General features: G+C 39.3%; 1 protein-coding gene across 1 annotated transcript in view; it reads left to right on the top strand.

Annotated features, from left to right (window-relative positions):
* The window catches only part of LOC139688573 (uncharacterized), a 490,329-nt gene that overhangs the window by 438,230 nt on the left and 34,229 nt on the right, over nt 1–17,870 (top strand). The window contains exon 4 of the mRNA XM_071586126.1: nt 5,458–5,667. Coding sequence (XP_071442227.1) covers nt 5,458–5,667 — 210 coding nt within the window. The remainder of the gene's footprint in view (nt 1–5,457; nt 5,668–17,870) is intronic.

Below are 17,870 nucleotides of genomic sequence, written 5' to 3'. Positions count from 1 at the left end.
AGTTGCACCACTTGTTGACCTCTCGAGGGGCGGGAGTTCGTTTCCCCCCTCTCCCAACCCCCCTCGCCGCCCGCATATTTAAACCGCCCCTAGGCGAAGGGAGTAATGTCTCCAAACCCCCGAAACCGGAAGTAATGCTCCCTCGAGCAGGCAATCACGCGACGCGGTCGTCACAACGCATCCGCCACCTTTGGCGCATCTACTTGCCACGAAGTCCCCCGAAAAAGGGTTTGAAATGACATTTCCTTAAGTGAAACCATTTACAAACTTACTGTCAACAGCCATTGGCTGAATATATTGACAACATGAGCCCTTGTGCCACGATATTCCATCTTTCCTCGCGAGACCTGGAGGCCATCTCGTTCTCGGTGAAAGGGGAGAGAGCCGGGACAGTAGTATCTCATAAACAAGGCAATTTTCGACGTTGGGACAACGCAAGAAATAGTTCGGAGTTTCAATATTTCCCAAACTTGCAACAGCTTCAACCCAATGATACAACTATCGAGAATATTTTTCTATTTATGCGCTGAACTTTAATTATTAGTATATTTAGTGCTTTGGAAATTAAGGCCCGAGAATGAAGTTTTGCTATGGATCCGATGGCCAATCTCATTACGTTTGATGCTTTTCCCTTATGATTTCAACACACTCAACCGTGAAATACAGTTTTTATTGCTGTAGTTAGTAACTGCTTGATCACAGATTGTGATCTTTTTATCAATGCAGTAGGCGTACCCTTTACTAGCAGAATATATATGCGTCATTCATGAAATGGGATGCCTACTTTGGCAATTAGCGTAACTCCGTAATTGGAAGGATGTCTCTTTAGCAGTGATGTTGAAAATGTATTATTATCCCTATCGTACCACAGTAGGCGAGATCACGTCAATATAATTAGAGAGATTAAGTGTAGAACAGATAGAATTAATGCATGTCATTTTTTCCACGAACGATGAGGGATCATAATAGCATTGATCGACCGCGGTAGAGGTAAAAACATTCGGGTCCAAATTAGTCTGTTGCGTATTCACCCCCTGCCGCACTACACCCTAGTCGTGGCTTTCAAGGTACTAAAAATTGATAAATAATAAATAAATAAATGCCAACTCGTTATGATATGAGAGGAGAGTTGGAATGCTAGTCGTGACATCGTTTTGGCTTACAGCTTGTGGGGAATAAACCCCTCGAAAACGCGAACGCTACGATTTTTCATCAATCATTTCTTGTTCATTTGCGTGAAACGTGCAGGTCTATTAAAACGAGCGCGACTTTCTTTACGGGTTCAGACATGAGAGAATCCAGTTTCTCGTCTCCCAGGCACGGACTCCTTCGAGACACGTGCATCGTTTCCGGCCAAGTACGCTTCCAGCGAAGGGTCAACCGAAGTGTGTGGGGAGCGGGTGCATTGCGCTCCCCTCGTCGCAATTCGATTTGATGCACATGCAGGAGGAATGGGATTCGAGGGTGGGGGGTGAAATGTTTCCGCCTCAGAGCCGAATCCTCCCCGCCCGAGGTTCCCCGCAACTAATTCTCTTATTTACTCACAGGCACACAGTACACCTGTATGTATACACCCACCCACCAACATTTCCCCCACTCGCGCCACCGGATGCCAGTCGATGCCTGAGAGGCAATTTCACCGGTCGATCACGAGTTCGACGCCGCGCTTCACGGTGGGAGGGCCGGCCGGTTCCTCCCCAGGGGAGTAATGAGGGGAGATGCGGGAGAGGGAAGGGGGGTCGCGGATTGCAAACATCGTGCTTCCGCTGTACGAACAATTTCCACGACAGGAGAAAGGAAATAAAGTGGGGCGGGGCCGAAATCATCCATTTCCCTGGGGGGACGATGACCCGTTCGCCGGGGAGCGTGGATTGAGGAGAGTGCATGAGTTATAAGAAAGACGTTTGGGGGGGGGGGTTGTTAATAAAGGTAGCAAATATGATGAGTTAAAAGTTGGAAAAGCACCACGGAGAGGAGCGAACACGATCTGAATATGATGAGAGCCGAGTACAACCTTCGTTGCCAAAGAAATATTCTCGAATGGGGAAGGAATTGCGATGTCTAATGGTAACGAGAAACCACTTTTCGGTGAATCACACAGAGGAAATCATGATAAATACAATAGTAAATGCTGCTTAGATGTAAAGGAGGAGTGAGGAAATTAGCAACGTTTACATACTCACAATTACTTTACTTTGGGCAATATTAGAAACGAGCTCTGGATTTTTGGATAATCCAGCGGGGACATCGTCAAGCTAGTTTACAGAGAAAATACGTGCGTAAGTCTGTCAATAAAAACCAGTGAGATCATAATGGCTTAGTTTGCGTTGATAAAAACAGTTCTTGTAATCTGCACTTGATAGTTTCGCCCTAGGGCGTAGATTGAAACAATTGGCGACGAAATAACTGTCCTAGTATCGAAAAGTATTCCAAAATATTTTTAACTCCTCTTAAATTATTAGGCGGCACCTGATGAGTTTTGCTCCGCCACAACATTGGAACGGACATCTTTTTTTGCTATTGAACCTAGAGCAATTTTCTCCAGAAAAACTGGCGCATTTAATCCTTTTCTTAATCGGATATGTTGAGCAACTTCCAGGTCAACTTTTTCAATGAACCCAATTCGTGGTGCAATCAGGGCCGTCTTTGATCCGGATTATCTCATAGTCTTCCGTCGCCTTCCTTCCTCTAGCCCCGACAAAAGATGGAAATTTTCACAATATATTACAAATAGACCTCAATACTTATATTACACTTATAACATTAATATACCTCAATACTTCTCTCCATCCTCTTCACTGAGATTTCAATCGGATTGCATTCCATGATCCCAATCAACGGGGTTACGATTATTAAGTGTCCTCCGCATATAATATGCGTAAACCCATTAAACTCCGATAAAACCGACATACGAAGGATACTGAGACAAATAAAAGGTAGTTCTAACATATAAAACGACTTAAAATCGGAAAGAAATGACAAATTTGTCCATTAAGTAATTTGAACGTTTGCCAATGCAGTCATGGTCAAAGAGAAGAATAGATGGAGTAGGAAATGGGGCCATTCCGAGGAGTCAGCTCGTCTCTTGGCGCTCCCAGAAAACACTGGCGAGAACAAGAGGGAAGGGATTAAAAATATAAGCCGCGAGTCATCCGCAGCCATCCATTGACGGGAGTAACAAAGTCGTCGCCTGTGAGAAAGAACAGAAATTTCGCAAAGGATAGAGGACGAGTGGGAATGGAATTCCGGAAAATGAGAACGAATATTCCAGAGGAATGAAAAGGATTCGCAGAGAGAGAGAGAGGAAAAAAAGGAATGGCGGGGGCGGGAGGAGAAAAGAGTCGAGGGAGAAGAAATGGGGGGAGAGGAAGGGGGAGGGGATGAGAATTAGTCGGAATATGTAAATTGGAACTCCAGCGAGTGCATCGTCATGGAGTTGAATGCATCCGCCCCCACCCCCCGCTCCAACGACATGAAACTCTTTTGGAAATAAAATAAAATGCCAACAGCCCTCCTTCCCCATCCAGGATCACCCCCCTGAATCCCGTCAAACAATAAATGACTGCGATCACGCGGCGAATACTCCGGGGCTATTGATGCGGGGGCTAGGGAAAGTGGATGAAAGGCGGGAGGGGGATAAATATCGCCGGGGGTTCCCACCCCAACCTTGGTCCCACATTCCTCGCTGGTCCCTATATATTTTTTCGCTCGTTTCGCCATTTTTCCCTCGAAGATACCCGGTCGTGTGGAGGGAAGAGCGGAGTAGTATTTTGGGGAACTCATCAGGGAATTGCGAATACGGCCCACTCATTCCCGAGCCGTTATTTCCTAGCGCCCTTCCCACACGCCCTCCCCGTCCTCGGCCCTGCCCCGTTTGCTACGACTGCAGCGTTCCTTCCTTCCCCAGTTATAGTCTTGGATCTGGACCACGAGTGACGGCCTCCCTCTTTCGCCACCACCCCACCGACCCCCCATTCCACCCTCTCCCACCTTCACTCGAAGGTGGGTCGAAGGATTCAAACCCCACCACCACCACCCCCGTCTAAACCGCTCCCCCTCTCGCAGAAAAAACGCGAAAATCTAATCCGCAGTGAATTTTCCTCGAGCTCTCTCCTCCCTTATTTTTATTTTTGTGCATTTCCGTCGATTATTTTCGGCGCAACAGAATTCGCGCATTCATTCGGCGGAAGCTCCTGCCACCAGCAAATGTAGAAGTTCTCGTCCAAACGGAAATAAAAGAACCCATGCCATTCAATGCTGCACTGTAAATATGAGCTAGTTAGATACATATAGAGTCGCTGCTACGCTGCCGGGCTCGTCAGTCACACATATTATTTTGTAATTGCTCAATACCGCGAACCGTATCACCACACGACATTGGTTCTATAATTTAACAGCCGAGCGCAGAATGGATTTTGCATTTCCAATAAAATCACATTAATAAAAATTACCATTAATGCGCTATTACGTGGCGATAAATGATCTTCCACATACAATGATTAATTTAGTATAGAAGCCGAATATATAAATAAATAAAATTTTGCCCTGAAAAGCTTTTAAACAAAAAACTATCCAGCCAATATTGAAAGATTGTTTTACAAGTTTAAGGAAGATAGTGGAATTTTTGCTATGAAATTCAATTGAAATTCACGTAAATTAGTCCATAGCAATTTGCCGTATAAAAATTAACAAAATTATTAAAAATTCCTATTTCCAAGAACTTATTAATTCTCCAAGAGTATACGCTTTTCTTCATGATATATTTCGAAGTGCACATGTATACATGTACATAAAAACATATATATGTATATATATATATATATATATATATATATATATATATATATATACATATGTGTTTGTATATCAAGGTAAAGTGATTTTTCGGGTACCAGGTCTTCCTGGGAAACCGTAACCGGCACAGGGAAAGGAACTGGCCCCCCTACCCTGATGTGTGAATTTCACAAGGCGTCGGGCTTAGTACTGGGTGAACTCTACCATCACCTACCAAACCGACCTTCGGGTTGATTAGTGTGTTTATGGTTTTGTATATACATATATATATATATATATATATATATATATATATCATTGGTTTTAATGGGGATGAAAGAAGGCGTTATGGGATCTCACAGGACAATATAGCGGTGTGATTTTATAGGAAAACGGTTTTACACATCACATAATATAGAAAAATATATTACATTGTCCTCATGAGCCTTTAACCTGCCTCAATTTACGAAGCCCGTTATTCGGCCATCGAAACGTCGGCAAACCTACGAACGTGGACCCGGTGGGAGACGCGAATAATCTTGGAAAACGTCCTAAAAATGTTGACATGGCACGGTTCATGTCTGTAAATTATCCGTGGGATAACCCTGCATTGCCTATCGTCTCCATTACTGTGAATGCCACTGTCTGCCCCTCCCACTCACCCTCTCTCTCTTTCTCTCGCAGCCTGGACTCCGAATGCTCGGGCCAACGGACCCGTCTACGTGAACCCCGAGGCGCGGGCGGCCTCGGAGTCCGCGGCTGTGGCGGCGTCGCTGGCCGCGGTCACCGGCGGTGAGCACCTTGTCACCCAAACCGTCTACGGCTTCCTCGACTTCACCACAACCATCGGTAACACCATCATGGTGTTCTCGCCGCAGAGCGCACCGGCACCCGGTGAGTCCCCCAAACGCTTCGATCCACATCGCCGATCGCCTCCAGCGGTGCACAAGAGCGCCGCCATCCCGGAGCACTGGAGTACTGGACCGCTGGAGCGCTCAAATAATCTCCAAAACGCAGTGGCCTTCGGATGCATTTCGGACCTTAAGTCCTGATATCCCCGTCGGTCAAAATTAAGGCGTCTGAAGATTAAACGGCCGTATATTTTACTGTCGCATTGATTGTGGATGGATATCAGAATCTCATGGACCAAATTAAATCGCCGTTTCTTTAAATACCTTGGCACGCGCTTTGATTTTGTAAAACCTTTCCCTTAGAAACTGGAGTTTTTGTGGGGGAGTTCTGTATCTTTCTCAAATTTAAATGTGTATTCGTATTAAAATATTTCGTACATTTTCCACGGACAAATATAAGGTACAACGCGTTTAACCGAGTTTTTGTTGCTTAAAATTTAATCCGTGGAAAAGTACAAAATACTTTTATATGGAGATTAAATACTTCCACAAAGTGATGCCTGAAACCGTTGATTATCGAAATGTTGTTCGGTTGGTCCATAATTCTCTTGTGTGTTCTTTGAACGAATTTTGTCTAGCTGACAAGTTTTTCAATACAGTGCTCATTATTATTTAAATTAATTATTTAATTATTATTCACCTTTAATTGTTTAATAAAGTCCGTGGATAGGAAGCTATTTGAATAATTTGACCCTTTTTTTGTTCGAAAACCAAATTCTCCGGAAGCGATCGGGAGCTCCAGTCGTATCACCCTTTCCATCTAGACGCGAATAACTCACATTCAGTTTTCTTTCATTTGTAGTTTTCAATTTCAATCCGTCGTCCGAGAATCTGATTTCATTTGCTCCATATTTGTATTCCATGTAAAATAATGCCATTAATAGTGAATCGGTTGAGTATCCATAAATATTATTTTAAATTAACTAAGTTTGCAAATTTTCTTCCTGCCTTTACATTAATTAGGTATAATATTCTCATATTTTTTAAATTTTAATAATTATGTCATAAATTTGAAACTATTACTTTAACTCCCTAGTTAAACAGAAATAAGCTATCGCATTGTGTTGTACCAAGCTTTAAGCCTCCTCGCTAATGAAAGGGAAAGGATCATTGGAATCTCTTAGTCAAATATTTTTGGAATCACCTTTAATGTTTAAATCGATAAATGAATTATCTTTTTCCAATTAAAAGCAATCATTTTTTCAATAAGTTAGTCGTTCGTACTTATAGCTTATAAAGAGCGGATGATCATCACTCCACGGATGAAATTAATTTTTTATCACATATCTGACTGATGGTATTACGTCTCGTTCATGTTAACCAGATCAAATGCTCTTCATTTCATAATACGCTTATTGTTTTATTTATTGAAGGTAACATATCAAATGATTAAGCGAAAAATCAGAGATTTTAACCAAAATCCCATGATGAATTCTCATTTGAATACATATATTCTGATAATGCGTTTCAAATATTGAGCCGGTCATATCTGATTTCATAAAAAATGTTCTATTTAAATATTTACGAAATTTTGCCTGCCAACGAAATCGGAGTCATCATTATGTAACTGTATTCTACTTCATGTATCACAACCAGAGAACGGGCGACGGGCCTAAAAATAGCAGAGGAGAGTCAATATAACTTGGATTATGGGAGGCGTCACTTTGTGAAAGCGCTTCACGCTGAAAAAGCAAATCCTTTGTTCTTCCATGCACATTTTATGATTCAAGACCTAGGTTTCGACTTACGAAGCCGATGATGACCTTGCACGTGGAAGAACAAATTGTTTTTTTTTCAAAGTGAGCATAGCAATGTAGGGGGGTTCTGGATCAATTGTAACAATGAAGTACATCAAACGTTCTATTCTACATGATCCGGAGGAATTTACGGGGATTATTTTCTGTGTCAGGGTTTAATGTAGTACTATCAAAACCATCATTCACGTACTGTTCCTCAATGACTTTGATCATATTTTGTTGTTAGTGCCAAAAAAGATTGTAGCACTCGTGTCCAAATGCTTTAAAATTGTTTAAACCGCTTTAATTGAGAGGCATCCTGCTAATTGATATTGACAAAGAGACACGCTGGATCCAAAAATAGGTAATGGATTATTCGCACGCTGGTGCCCAGGGTTTTATGTCAACAAGATATTCCTGAGGATTCTGTTCTTCGTACGTAAAAGAGGAATAACAGATTTACTCCATCTTCATAATATTCAAGTCATAACTAATTGAGAGTCGCCATTTGAGCGAGGCAAATGCACAATATAGTCTTCAGAAAAAAAGGGCCCTCAGCACAAATATTTGTCATTTTACTGATATCATTTTAGAGTAATGTTAAAATAAATAAAAAAAGTAAATTTAATTCATGTAAATTATTCTGACAGAGATTATCTAATATCGCTGCAAAAAGGTAAGTGGTTTTTATACATGTATCCAGTGTAATAGTTGAACTTCGACTTCCCGAATACTTCATCGATCTCATTACACATGTGATTAAATAGACACTGGAGTAGACACCCATTGATTTGATCACAGTCCCCATATGAATGAATTTAAATGATCAGCTTGAATCTTTTGATTCAATAATATTTTATTAGGGTTTGCTTAACGGTGGTCCTATTCATTTATTCATTTTTCCCTTACTTTCTACGACAGACTTTAGAATCATATTAGCATGCCTACAATACGTTTTTATTCTTAATTTATTTGACCATAAACGTGGGTTTAAGTGTATGAGTGCATGGAATTGTAGGAGAAATCACCTGTTAGGTACTTCTTCATGAAGAGTTCGAGAACCTACTGTTTTAAGAAGAGTTTTGGAACAAAATTATAGGAGCATCACAATATATGAGTTGCGTAGGTAAATTATTTTGTTAAAAGACGTAACCTTATGATAACTATAATAAGAAATAGTGCAAAAAAATTATTAGAATGCACTCTCATATTATGCATAGCTTTTTGCGGTTCCGAAACACTCATTGAGGCAAGAGGAGATTAATTGGAAGTTTGTGAGGTATCTTTGCGGAGAATAATTGAAAAAATAAAATGTACATTGATAAAAGCAAATGAGGAAGTGCTATCCATGGCCACTAAAAAGATAATTTCTTTTGCAAACGTTCATTATGTGACCGGAATATTGGATAAAAGAGACATTAGGTGACGATGGTATGTTGAAAATTGCCTGAGGGTTGGAATGGCGGGGTAGGGGGAGTAAAACAAGTCGCGTTAAACCTGATGCGGGCGTTATATATATATATATATATTTAGTATATTGGGTTTAGTAGGTGATGGTAGAAATCACCCAGTACTAAGCGCTATACGGCGTATGAAAATTCACACATCAGGGTAGGGGGGCCAGTTCCTTTCCCTGTGCCGGTTATGGTTACCCAGGAAGACCTGGTACCCGAAATATCACTTAAGCTTGGGTGGAGCTGCAGGTGCCCAGAGTGCCTTGCCCGGGAATCGAACCCGAGACCCTCTGGTCAGCAGTCCAACGCTCTACCCACTGGACTACCGCGACCCATATATATATATATATATATATATATATATATATATATATATATATATATATATATATATATCTTTGGCTGCTGCTCATCTAACTATATCATATATAATCTACATTATGCGTGTATACATATCTACGCGTGTATGTGTGTATATATACACACATACACGCACGCACACACACACACACACACACATACACACACACACACACACACACACACACACACACACATATATATATATATATATATATATATATATATATATATATATATATATATATACATACATATACATATATATATACATATAAATATGTATATATATGTCTATGTATATATATATATAAATATATACATATATATATATATATATGTATATAAATATGTATATATATGTCTATGTATACATATATATAAAAATATATATATACATATACATACATACATATATATATATATATATATATATATATATATATATATATATATATATATATATATACATATATATGTTAATACACCATCATTTTCCCCCGTAATATTGTCGGAGCCAAGTTTCCCTTCTTCCCGGTCCCTAATGCGTCTTGCGTTTATGTCTCAGGCGCGGTCTGGGGCGGGGGAGGGGAAGGATAAGGGAGGTGGGGTGGGGGTGTTTCGTGCTCCACAATGACCTGTTCCGCCCACAAATCGAATTCATTCTCCCCGAACAAAGCGGCTCATACAAACCAAAACCCGTCCGGCTCTTGATTACCCAACTGGCACGCTATTGCAATAAAATACGTGTATATTGGTGTGTATCTGCGTGCCTCTGTGATGGGAAGGGCAGACATAACTCAAGTTATCTCCTCACGAAATCATCTCCCGAAAGAGGGGGAGAATAATCTGACATCTGGTATTCCCAGTTTCTTTCCCAAGAATCGGAAAATTTGGCGTAAGGATGAGAAATGAACTTGTTAGGGATGATTCGGCAAAAAATTCAAAGAGGATTGAGAAGTAGGTGATCGTGAAAATATGTGCTCTCGCAAAATATCACCTCTACGAGTAAAAAGGAAGTACATGGCATTGAATTCGCAACTCTTGTCTTAGGTGAAGGGACATTTTCGACGCTGACGTTTGCAGCAGCCAGTGGTTTAAGCCGCAATGGTGACGATGGAGCGTGCCATTTGGAATCTGCGGATATACGAGTGTGCGTAAAAAGGTCTTAGTCTTCTTCATTATTTGAGTCATTTTTACATCCATATATTATGTGCACCCGTCACTCATTTACCAATCGTTGCTGTGCTAGATATGAGTAAAAGGATTGTCTCAAATAATCTCGAACTACAGACAATTTTTGTAAAAGATAATTTAAGCAAATTAAGTAGTTTCAGACGTGATGTGGTGAAATACGAACAAAATGAAGAACTAGTAGCCGCAATTTTTCACTAGATTAGATTTATTGTGCGACCGAGTTTCAGTGAATTACGTCATCTTCAGGTTCCTTATTTAATTAAAAATGATTTCCTTTCCTCGCACAAAACAGTTTATGTTTTACCCAAAACTTACGATACGTAAATCACCTCACGAAAACCCTATAGTTTTATCAACCGAAGTAATATTTGCCTCTTTTTTAATTGTTCTTTAAATTAAAATTTGGTTCATGATAATTTGAGCGAGTGAATCAGACAATTCGGTTAAGTATGAAGTTATCATGTGCATTAAAATCTAAACGAAAAAAAACCGAATGTCGATCGAAAAGGTAGTAAAGGGAAATCTAAATAAATGCAAAAATAATAAATCCAAGAGTAATCTAAAATGTGTCGCTCATAGACGTGATTCATTGATGGGAATAAATTCGAGAGCGAATTATGAGAGTAGCGAAGAGAAGTACGTGTGTGAGAGAGTAAATATTGATGGTCATTATCAAATCTTTTCAAACTCATAGTCATAATTTATTTTTGATATTCTGACTTGCAAGTGTATCATGTAATGCGGAGGTTTTAACAAAAGAAAAGATTGTCCACGAATGATAAGAGATCATAATAACATTGCCGGACCGCGGTAGGGTCATGCTCAGGTAAAAATAATCTGGTTTGTATTCACCCCCTGCCACACACCGTGGCGGTGGCTTTCAGGGTGAATAATTAAATAAAAATAAATAAAAAGGCAATTGATGAAAATGGAAGCCTTTGAATGCTATTGGTTCCTATAATTTTGAGGAATAAGTGTAAATTAGATTCACTTGATTCACGGTATTCAAACTTAGAAGGTAAGGTTTTGACGGCCCCTAACGACGGTCGTCTTTTAAGTACTGCAGTAATTTCCTTTATTTGCCCTTTTCTTATTTGCCACTCTCTCCTGGGCGGTCGATTTGAACGGACGTGTCAGAGCGAGCTTTGGCTTAAATCTTCCCAAACCACATGTCCTTTATCCAGGTCTGTAGTGGCTGTGACCCAGTACTGGTTATTCTACAGCTGTAGAAAAGAGTTTTTTATATTTATTGTATTATTATTATTATTATTAATTCTTCTACAAAGTTAAGCGCATAACAGTCGTTATTTATTCGTGAGTACGAAATATTAGCTGGTTGGCGGGAGGAAGAGTTTACTTCGCGTGTTACTTTGTATTCACACTATCCGACGTCGGTAGGGTCATATTCGGGTCAAATTCTGTCTGGTATGTATTCCACAGCTATGGCCATACACCATAGGTGTGGATTGCAGAGTACTTATATATAAATATAAAAAAATATCGCGGTAAAAGCCTGTTTTTGCATTAAAATCGGTATGAATGATTGGGAACGCGATTATGGTACGTCTCAAAGACACACCCACGACTTTTGACAGCTGACCACGATTCTAGGCTTCCATACACCGTCGACTTTTCCTTCCCAGTGTTTGACCCTTTCCTGGGCAATAAGAGTATATTGTACTTGGGAGAGGGAGGAAGAAGAGTCACCTAGTCTAACAAAACAGTCCCTGCAGTATTCAGTAAAACCTGCGATCACCTCGCAACTACATCTGCCCAAATATTTCCCTCAACTTCATTGGGCCGTCGGAGTCGAGAGTGGTTTGAGGGGAAAACCTCGCGAATACGAGAGGAGATCGAGCTTCGGGCTTCGCAGAACCTCGTTACTTCTCTCTCTCCCTCTTGCCCCAATCCCCTCCTCTCCGCGGTTAACGAATCCCGCACGGTCGGAGAAAAAAGAAATCGCGGCTTATCCGTGCACATTCTGATTGCTTCGGCGCGCTGGAAGTAAATCATTCGATCGTAAAAAAAAGAAATAATGTTTTAGCAGTAGATTGGGGCAACCTGCGTGACCGGACGCGATGTCGGCGGGCGGGGAGATAAAAACGGAACGCGAATTAAATCGAACTCTCCTCCCGAGGAATTATCTCGGGTCGGAACGAATGAGTTTTACTATCAATACTTTCGCGCACTTCGAAATTATTGGTCGTGTATTATTTTCCTCGTTTCAAATAGAACTCAAAAGAGCAAGCAACAGATTATTGGATCGGATCGAGTGAAAAAGGGAATTTAAAATATCAAAGCATGTCGAAAACCAATTAGTGTCAAAAAGGAATCCCGAAAGTAAGATAATTATTCCGGGAATGCATTTCTGACCGAAAATGTTGTACAAAAATATTTCTCTCATTCGACTTCATTCATTTGCTGAAATTAAGTGACATGGTAGTTAATATTGAAAATCACCAGCCAACAAATACATTTAAATATTCCTGCTGAATCTATTACTTTGAGTAACAAGTTTGTTCTCTTAAGCCAGGTGATAAAAATTCTATAAATACTTTCTTGAAATTAAAAAAATCATCTTCATTAAATAGTATTTCCATTTGTACTTCTGTTCAGGACGATGAAGAACGATTTAGATGAATGTAAAGAAAATGGCGGATTGAGATAGCTTCAGTTTTAAGTAAATTAACGACTTTCTCTGACGTGGCTGAATTTATAATGTAGAATATTTCATACATATTAGGATTATCTCGTAGATATTAAAACATTGACATATTCCTTTCATACTTAAAGTGTTTTCATCAGGGTACATATTTAGTCGGGCGAAGTGCTTTTAAATGTATGTGCCTATTTTGTTTGACCTCCAAATAACCCCCCCAACAAATACAATAATTTCAACATTGAGGGAGATCGAGTTTCTATGATAGGCTATGACCCTGTTGTTTTAAGCCGAGTAATTGACTTTTTACATGACTCTGGTCTCTTACGCCCCATGTGCCTGTAGCATATGAAACATATGTATTGCAAATACAAATTCTTTCATAGATGTTACTTTAATATTCATGATGCACTTTTTTGCTTAAAGTTTCATGCCTTTCTCATAAATTTGTTGGATTGTGAGACGTGTAAATGACATTAGTATCCAAAATATATCCATCTCCCGCAACTATGATGCCACAGTGCAGAGAAACTAGTCGACAGTAATTAATTCTTTCCTGTGGAAAAGCAAAATATTTTGGATTCTTCCTTCGTACCTATTTTCTACAACTACTTATCATTACAATTCTTACCATTATTGGTGTATGGACAACAAATGTAAATGCCCTCTATTTTTTTTAACAAAGGAAATCAGTTGAGAAAGGTTAATCCTCGAATGGAAAATTTTAAATCGCGGTTTCTCAAAAGCATATTGTTAAATCATTTTTGCTTGGATTAGAATTAGATAGGTATTGTCTTAAATACGTATGAACAATTCATGCTAATGATAAAATTCAAAATAGGAGAATATATCATTCTCTCTATGCAGGTCAAAAGTGCCGTACTACCTTGGTGGAAAGAGAGTAACGAAAAGAAACACTTTGGCTCTCAAGAAAATATATCATGCGTGTTTAGCTTCAGGTTAAGTGTGTCAATATCTTCTCAGAACGTTCTCACTTTACGGTTGAAAAATGGAAATACGAATCTTCTCTTTAGTTTTGCTGTGGAAATCATTTCATTTGTCAATCAATGTACTCAGTCCAGCTGAAAACGCTATTGGGGCGAATTCAAAAAATACTCGCTCGAAAAATCAATACTCCTCCGATAAAACTTGGAAAATATGACTTCAAGGTAATTTAAAACATGTATACGATTCCAACAGAATTAGTAATAAATGTTTAAAAAATAAGGGATTTGTTTCTTTCATTAATAAGTGAAGTGAATGACCGTATCATTTCTAATAACCATAAATTTTCTACGCATGCATTTGAGTAGTGTACCCAAAAATGTAGGGTTATTTAATGGCCTCTCCCCATGGACTACAACCTGAACTTGATTTTACATTGGTTGGAGTGCTACCGTGACCATTACTACGAGTACTTGGCTGGCGAGGGCAACGATAATTGATTGCCCTCAGAAGGCCACCACATAGATCGAAGGGTAAGAGTCTAAAGTTAGGGTAGGAATGCGAAAGTTTGTACGCCCCACGTTTCTCAGAAGTTAGGCAGTTGCAATGACCCATGACCCCCGTGGAGCGGTCTTGTCAATGATGATGTCACGATTAAACAACTATTGCGGTAAACCCCTCATTATTTTATCGCAAAAAATTGGATTGAACTAAATATCGAAAAATTCTGCTTAAATTTTAACCCACAGTCCTCTGGCCGGGCATCAAATACGCTAGCAACCGACCCGATATATTATCGAGATGACCGTAAATAAAACAGGACAAGGAGTTCCATGAACTACATTTTACGCAAATTTAGCAGAGAATGGCATTGCGAAAAGTTGGATTTCCGGCTCTCAAACTAAGTATTCTCAATATATTTAAAATTTTCTCTACTTCTGCGAACCTTTCTCCGCCCCTTCTTCCCTTGTTCAATGGCTTTCTTTCTTACGTGCGACAGTCATGTCATATTGATTCTATTACGTAAAAATTTAATAAAACTATAAAAAACAGGTTTTTATCGTTCTTTCAAATTTGTTTTTTGCATGTTAACAATCACCTCCAGCGCTTTCTATTGGATATTGATTAATTACCACGTGTTGAACGGTTCGTGACACATGAAATGGTTTAAATTGGCGAAAGAGAAAGTCGTGAGTGATATTGACAGGGGCGATATTTTTGCCAATTTTCAAGAGGTTTTATGACTCCTTTTATAGCTCTGAGAGATATTCCTGACCTTTCGTTCAATATATTGTTCACTTCATGCCATAGATATCAGAATCTCAGTAAAAAACGCTGTAAAGAAAAAATGTATGGCTCAGTGAGGGCCGAAATCACCCCGAGTCCATCAAAAGTAAGACTTTTAGTGACAAAAATAAATTATGAATAAAACTAAAAGTTAGATTTTCAGTGCTTGGAAACAAGGAAAACTAAATTGTATCTTTTTTAATATGATTTTCCATTATGTTTTACTACCCATAGCACAGTTGTGATTCTATGTTATGCTATTAACTTCAAATCAAACTGTTGTTTGGTAATATTATAAAATATTCATTCATTGTTTAGATTTCGGCGAATAAACACGAAAATGGTGTAAAATAACAGGCCAATTTACAGAGTAATTGGATCATTACATCTTTTAAAGCTATAGTTGAAATATTTGTTTAAAGTATCAAATATCTGTACATAAAATATCAATAGGTAAATCAATCCAGAAAAATTATTTATCCTCAAATTGATTTCATCAATACAATGAATTCTTAATTCTCTCAGCGGATGATTTTTTTATGACTTTTGGGGTTTCCTAAGTTTTCCCCCAATATTCACCCTAGAGGTCAAACAATGAATAGTTTGTTTTCGCAGCAATATCTTGCCTCCGGCTGCGAATCGACTTGGGAATATGAAGGCAAAGAGAAGAGAAGACAATTGAAGTTTTATGGCGTAATAACTGCAAGGCAGGCATTAAAATATAGTTTCACCAGAACGAGGCCAAAAACATCTTTACACCTTTAATACATCAATGTACTACATGTTATACCCACATGAATAAAAATTAAATCAAAAACTAATGAATTAAAACTAAAAAAGTGATTGAAATAGTTGTCTATGAATTAAAAAAATTATTACGACCTTTCAAATGCCGTCTGTATCTGTAGTATTGGGAGAGAAGTGAATATATTTTCTCCTCTCTTAAATGTATTGCCGAGGATTCTTAAAAATAAAGAATTTTAAGTGTTCATTTTGTTTGTACTTAATTTTGAACTTTAAAATAGCGCTGCAGTAGATTTTTAGTATCGGTTTATTGGCTTCTTTTTAGAATGTCCCACTGATTTTGGATTAAATGAAATACAATGATAATTTCAGTGTTTTTTGTTGGCCATTAATAAATTGAACTTTAAAGTGAAGATTAAAATGTAAAGTATGTGCAAATGCGCAGTGGGATTTATTCCTCTGATTCGGTCATTATTGCTTGCAATAATAATATGGCATGTGTTTTTTTGTGTTCGCATGTAATAGAAGATAATATAAGAGAAACGAGATCGGCAGGATAGGCGTTTGGAACGGTGCGAAGTCAAGCAGGAGTTTAGTACAAATGAAATAATAATTTAAGGCAATGAATATGACAGTCACGCAAAATGTGGAAGGCAAGAGTGTTAGGGACCACTCAAAATTATCTCCAATATTTAGCGCACCGTAAATGAAGTTTCATCTTCATTTCATTAACAGTTTATTGTTCCTTTTTAATACCACTTCTTTTCTCTTGAGAAATGCGTATTTTGGTCACATTGTTTCGTATGCGATTCATGATCAATAACATACCGATAGCACATTGATATTTTTTTTAATTTTCCTCATACACTGACCAACTTAGGTATTATTGAAAATTCTTATTATTCTTAAAGCCGTGGGAGATAGTGCGAAATGGAATCATAATGAATAAAGCCACGTCTTTATTGGCGTATATATCATCACTTGTAATATTTCCATGCAAAATACTTCGATGTCCAACAATTAAAAGCGATAATTTAAATAAAATGCGTGAAAGTTGATATTTGATATTAAATAAGCAAAGTCGCCCTCAGTGTTTATTGGGACGGAGGTGAGTTGAGTTTGATTTGGGTAGATGCTCGGGAGTTCCTCCGGCGTTTTTTGCCCCCGTGGACTCCCAGGGGGCACCCTTCGTCGCGCGGGCGCTCAATTGATGTGGTGGTCGGAAGGGGGCGGGGCGAGGGGGCCTCTCTGGAGGAGGGGACTTGGCTCTGTAGGAGATTACTCCTCGACGCAAGCAAGAAACGCTTCCCGCTAATGGTCTCCCCACGCTTCTTATTGCCCCCCTCCCCCGTCAACCCCTCCCCCGTCAACCCCTTCCCACACCCGTCTCCCCATCCACGGCCAATAATGATCACGACGGAACGGAATTACAGGCGCAGCTTGGCCTTAGGGGGTTGGTTCTTCGCGTGCGCGCCTTGTTCCCCGGCCACAAATCATCATCACAGGGACCAAAGTGAGGAATTGTAGCGAGCAAGGGCGAGTTTTAAAGCACACGAGGGGTGGGAGAGAGATCGGTCAGAAGAGACGGCTAAGAATTGGACGAATTATGGCAGCAAATAATTCAATCGTTTCTGGTTTACATCCAATGAAATTTTGAGAAATATAATATTATTCTCTTACAAGAGGGACCGAATGTACATCATGAAATACCTTGGAGTTATTTCAGTTACGATAGGGGAAGACATCGACACCAAAATATGATGGCAACCTATTTTCTTCTCAAGTTCCTAAATTTTCACTAATT

Source organism: Hetaerina americana, unplaced genomic scaffold, assembly GCF_022747635.1.
Source record: "Hetaerina americana unplaced genomic scaffold, ioHetAmer1.1.p SCAF_20, whole genome shotgun sequence".
Classification (NCBI taxonomy): Eukaryota; Metazoa; Arthropoda; class Insecta; order Odonata; family Calopterygidae; genus Hetaerina; species Hetaerina americana.
The sequence above is the reverse complement of the archived record's forward strand: the minus strand, read 5'-3'. Positions and strand labels throughout refer to the sequence as shown.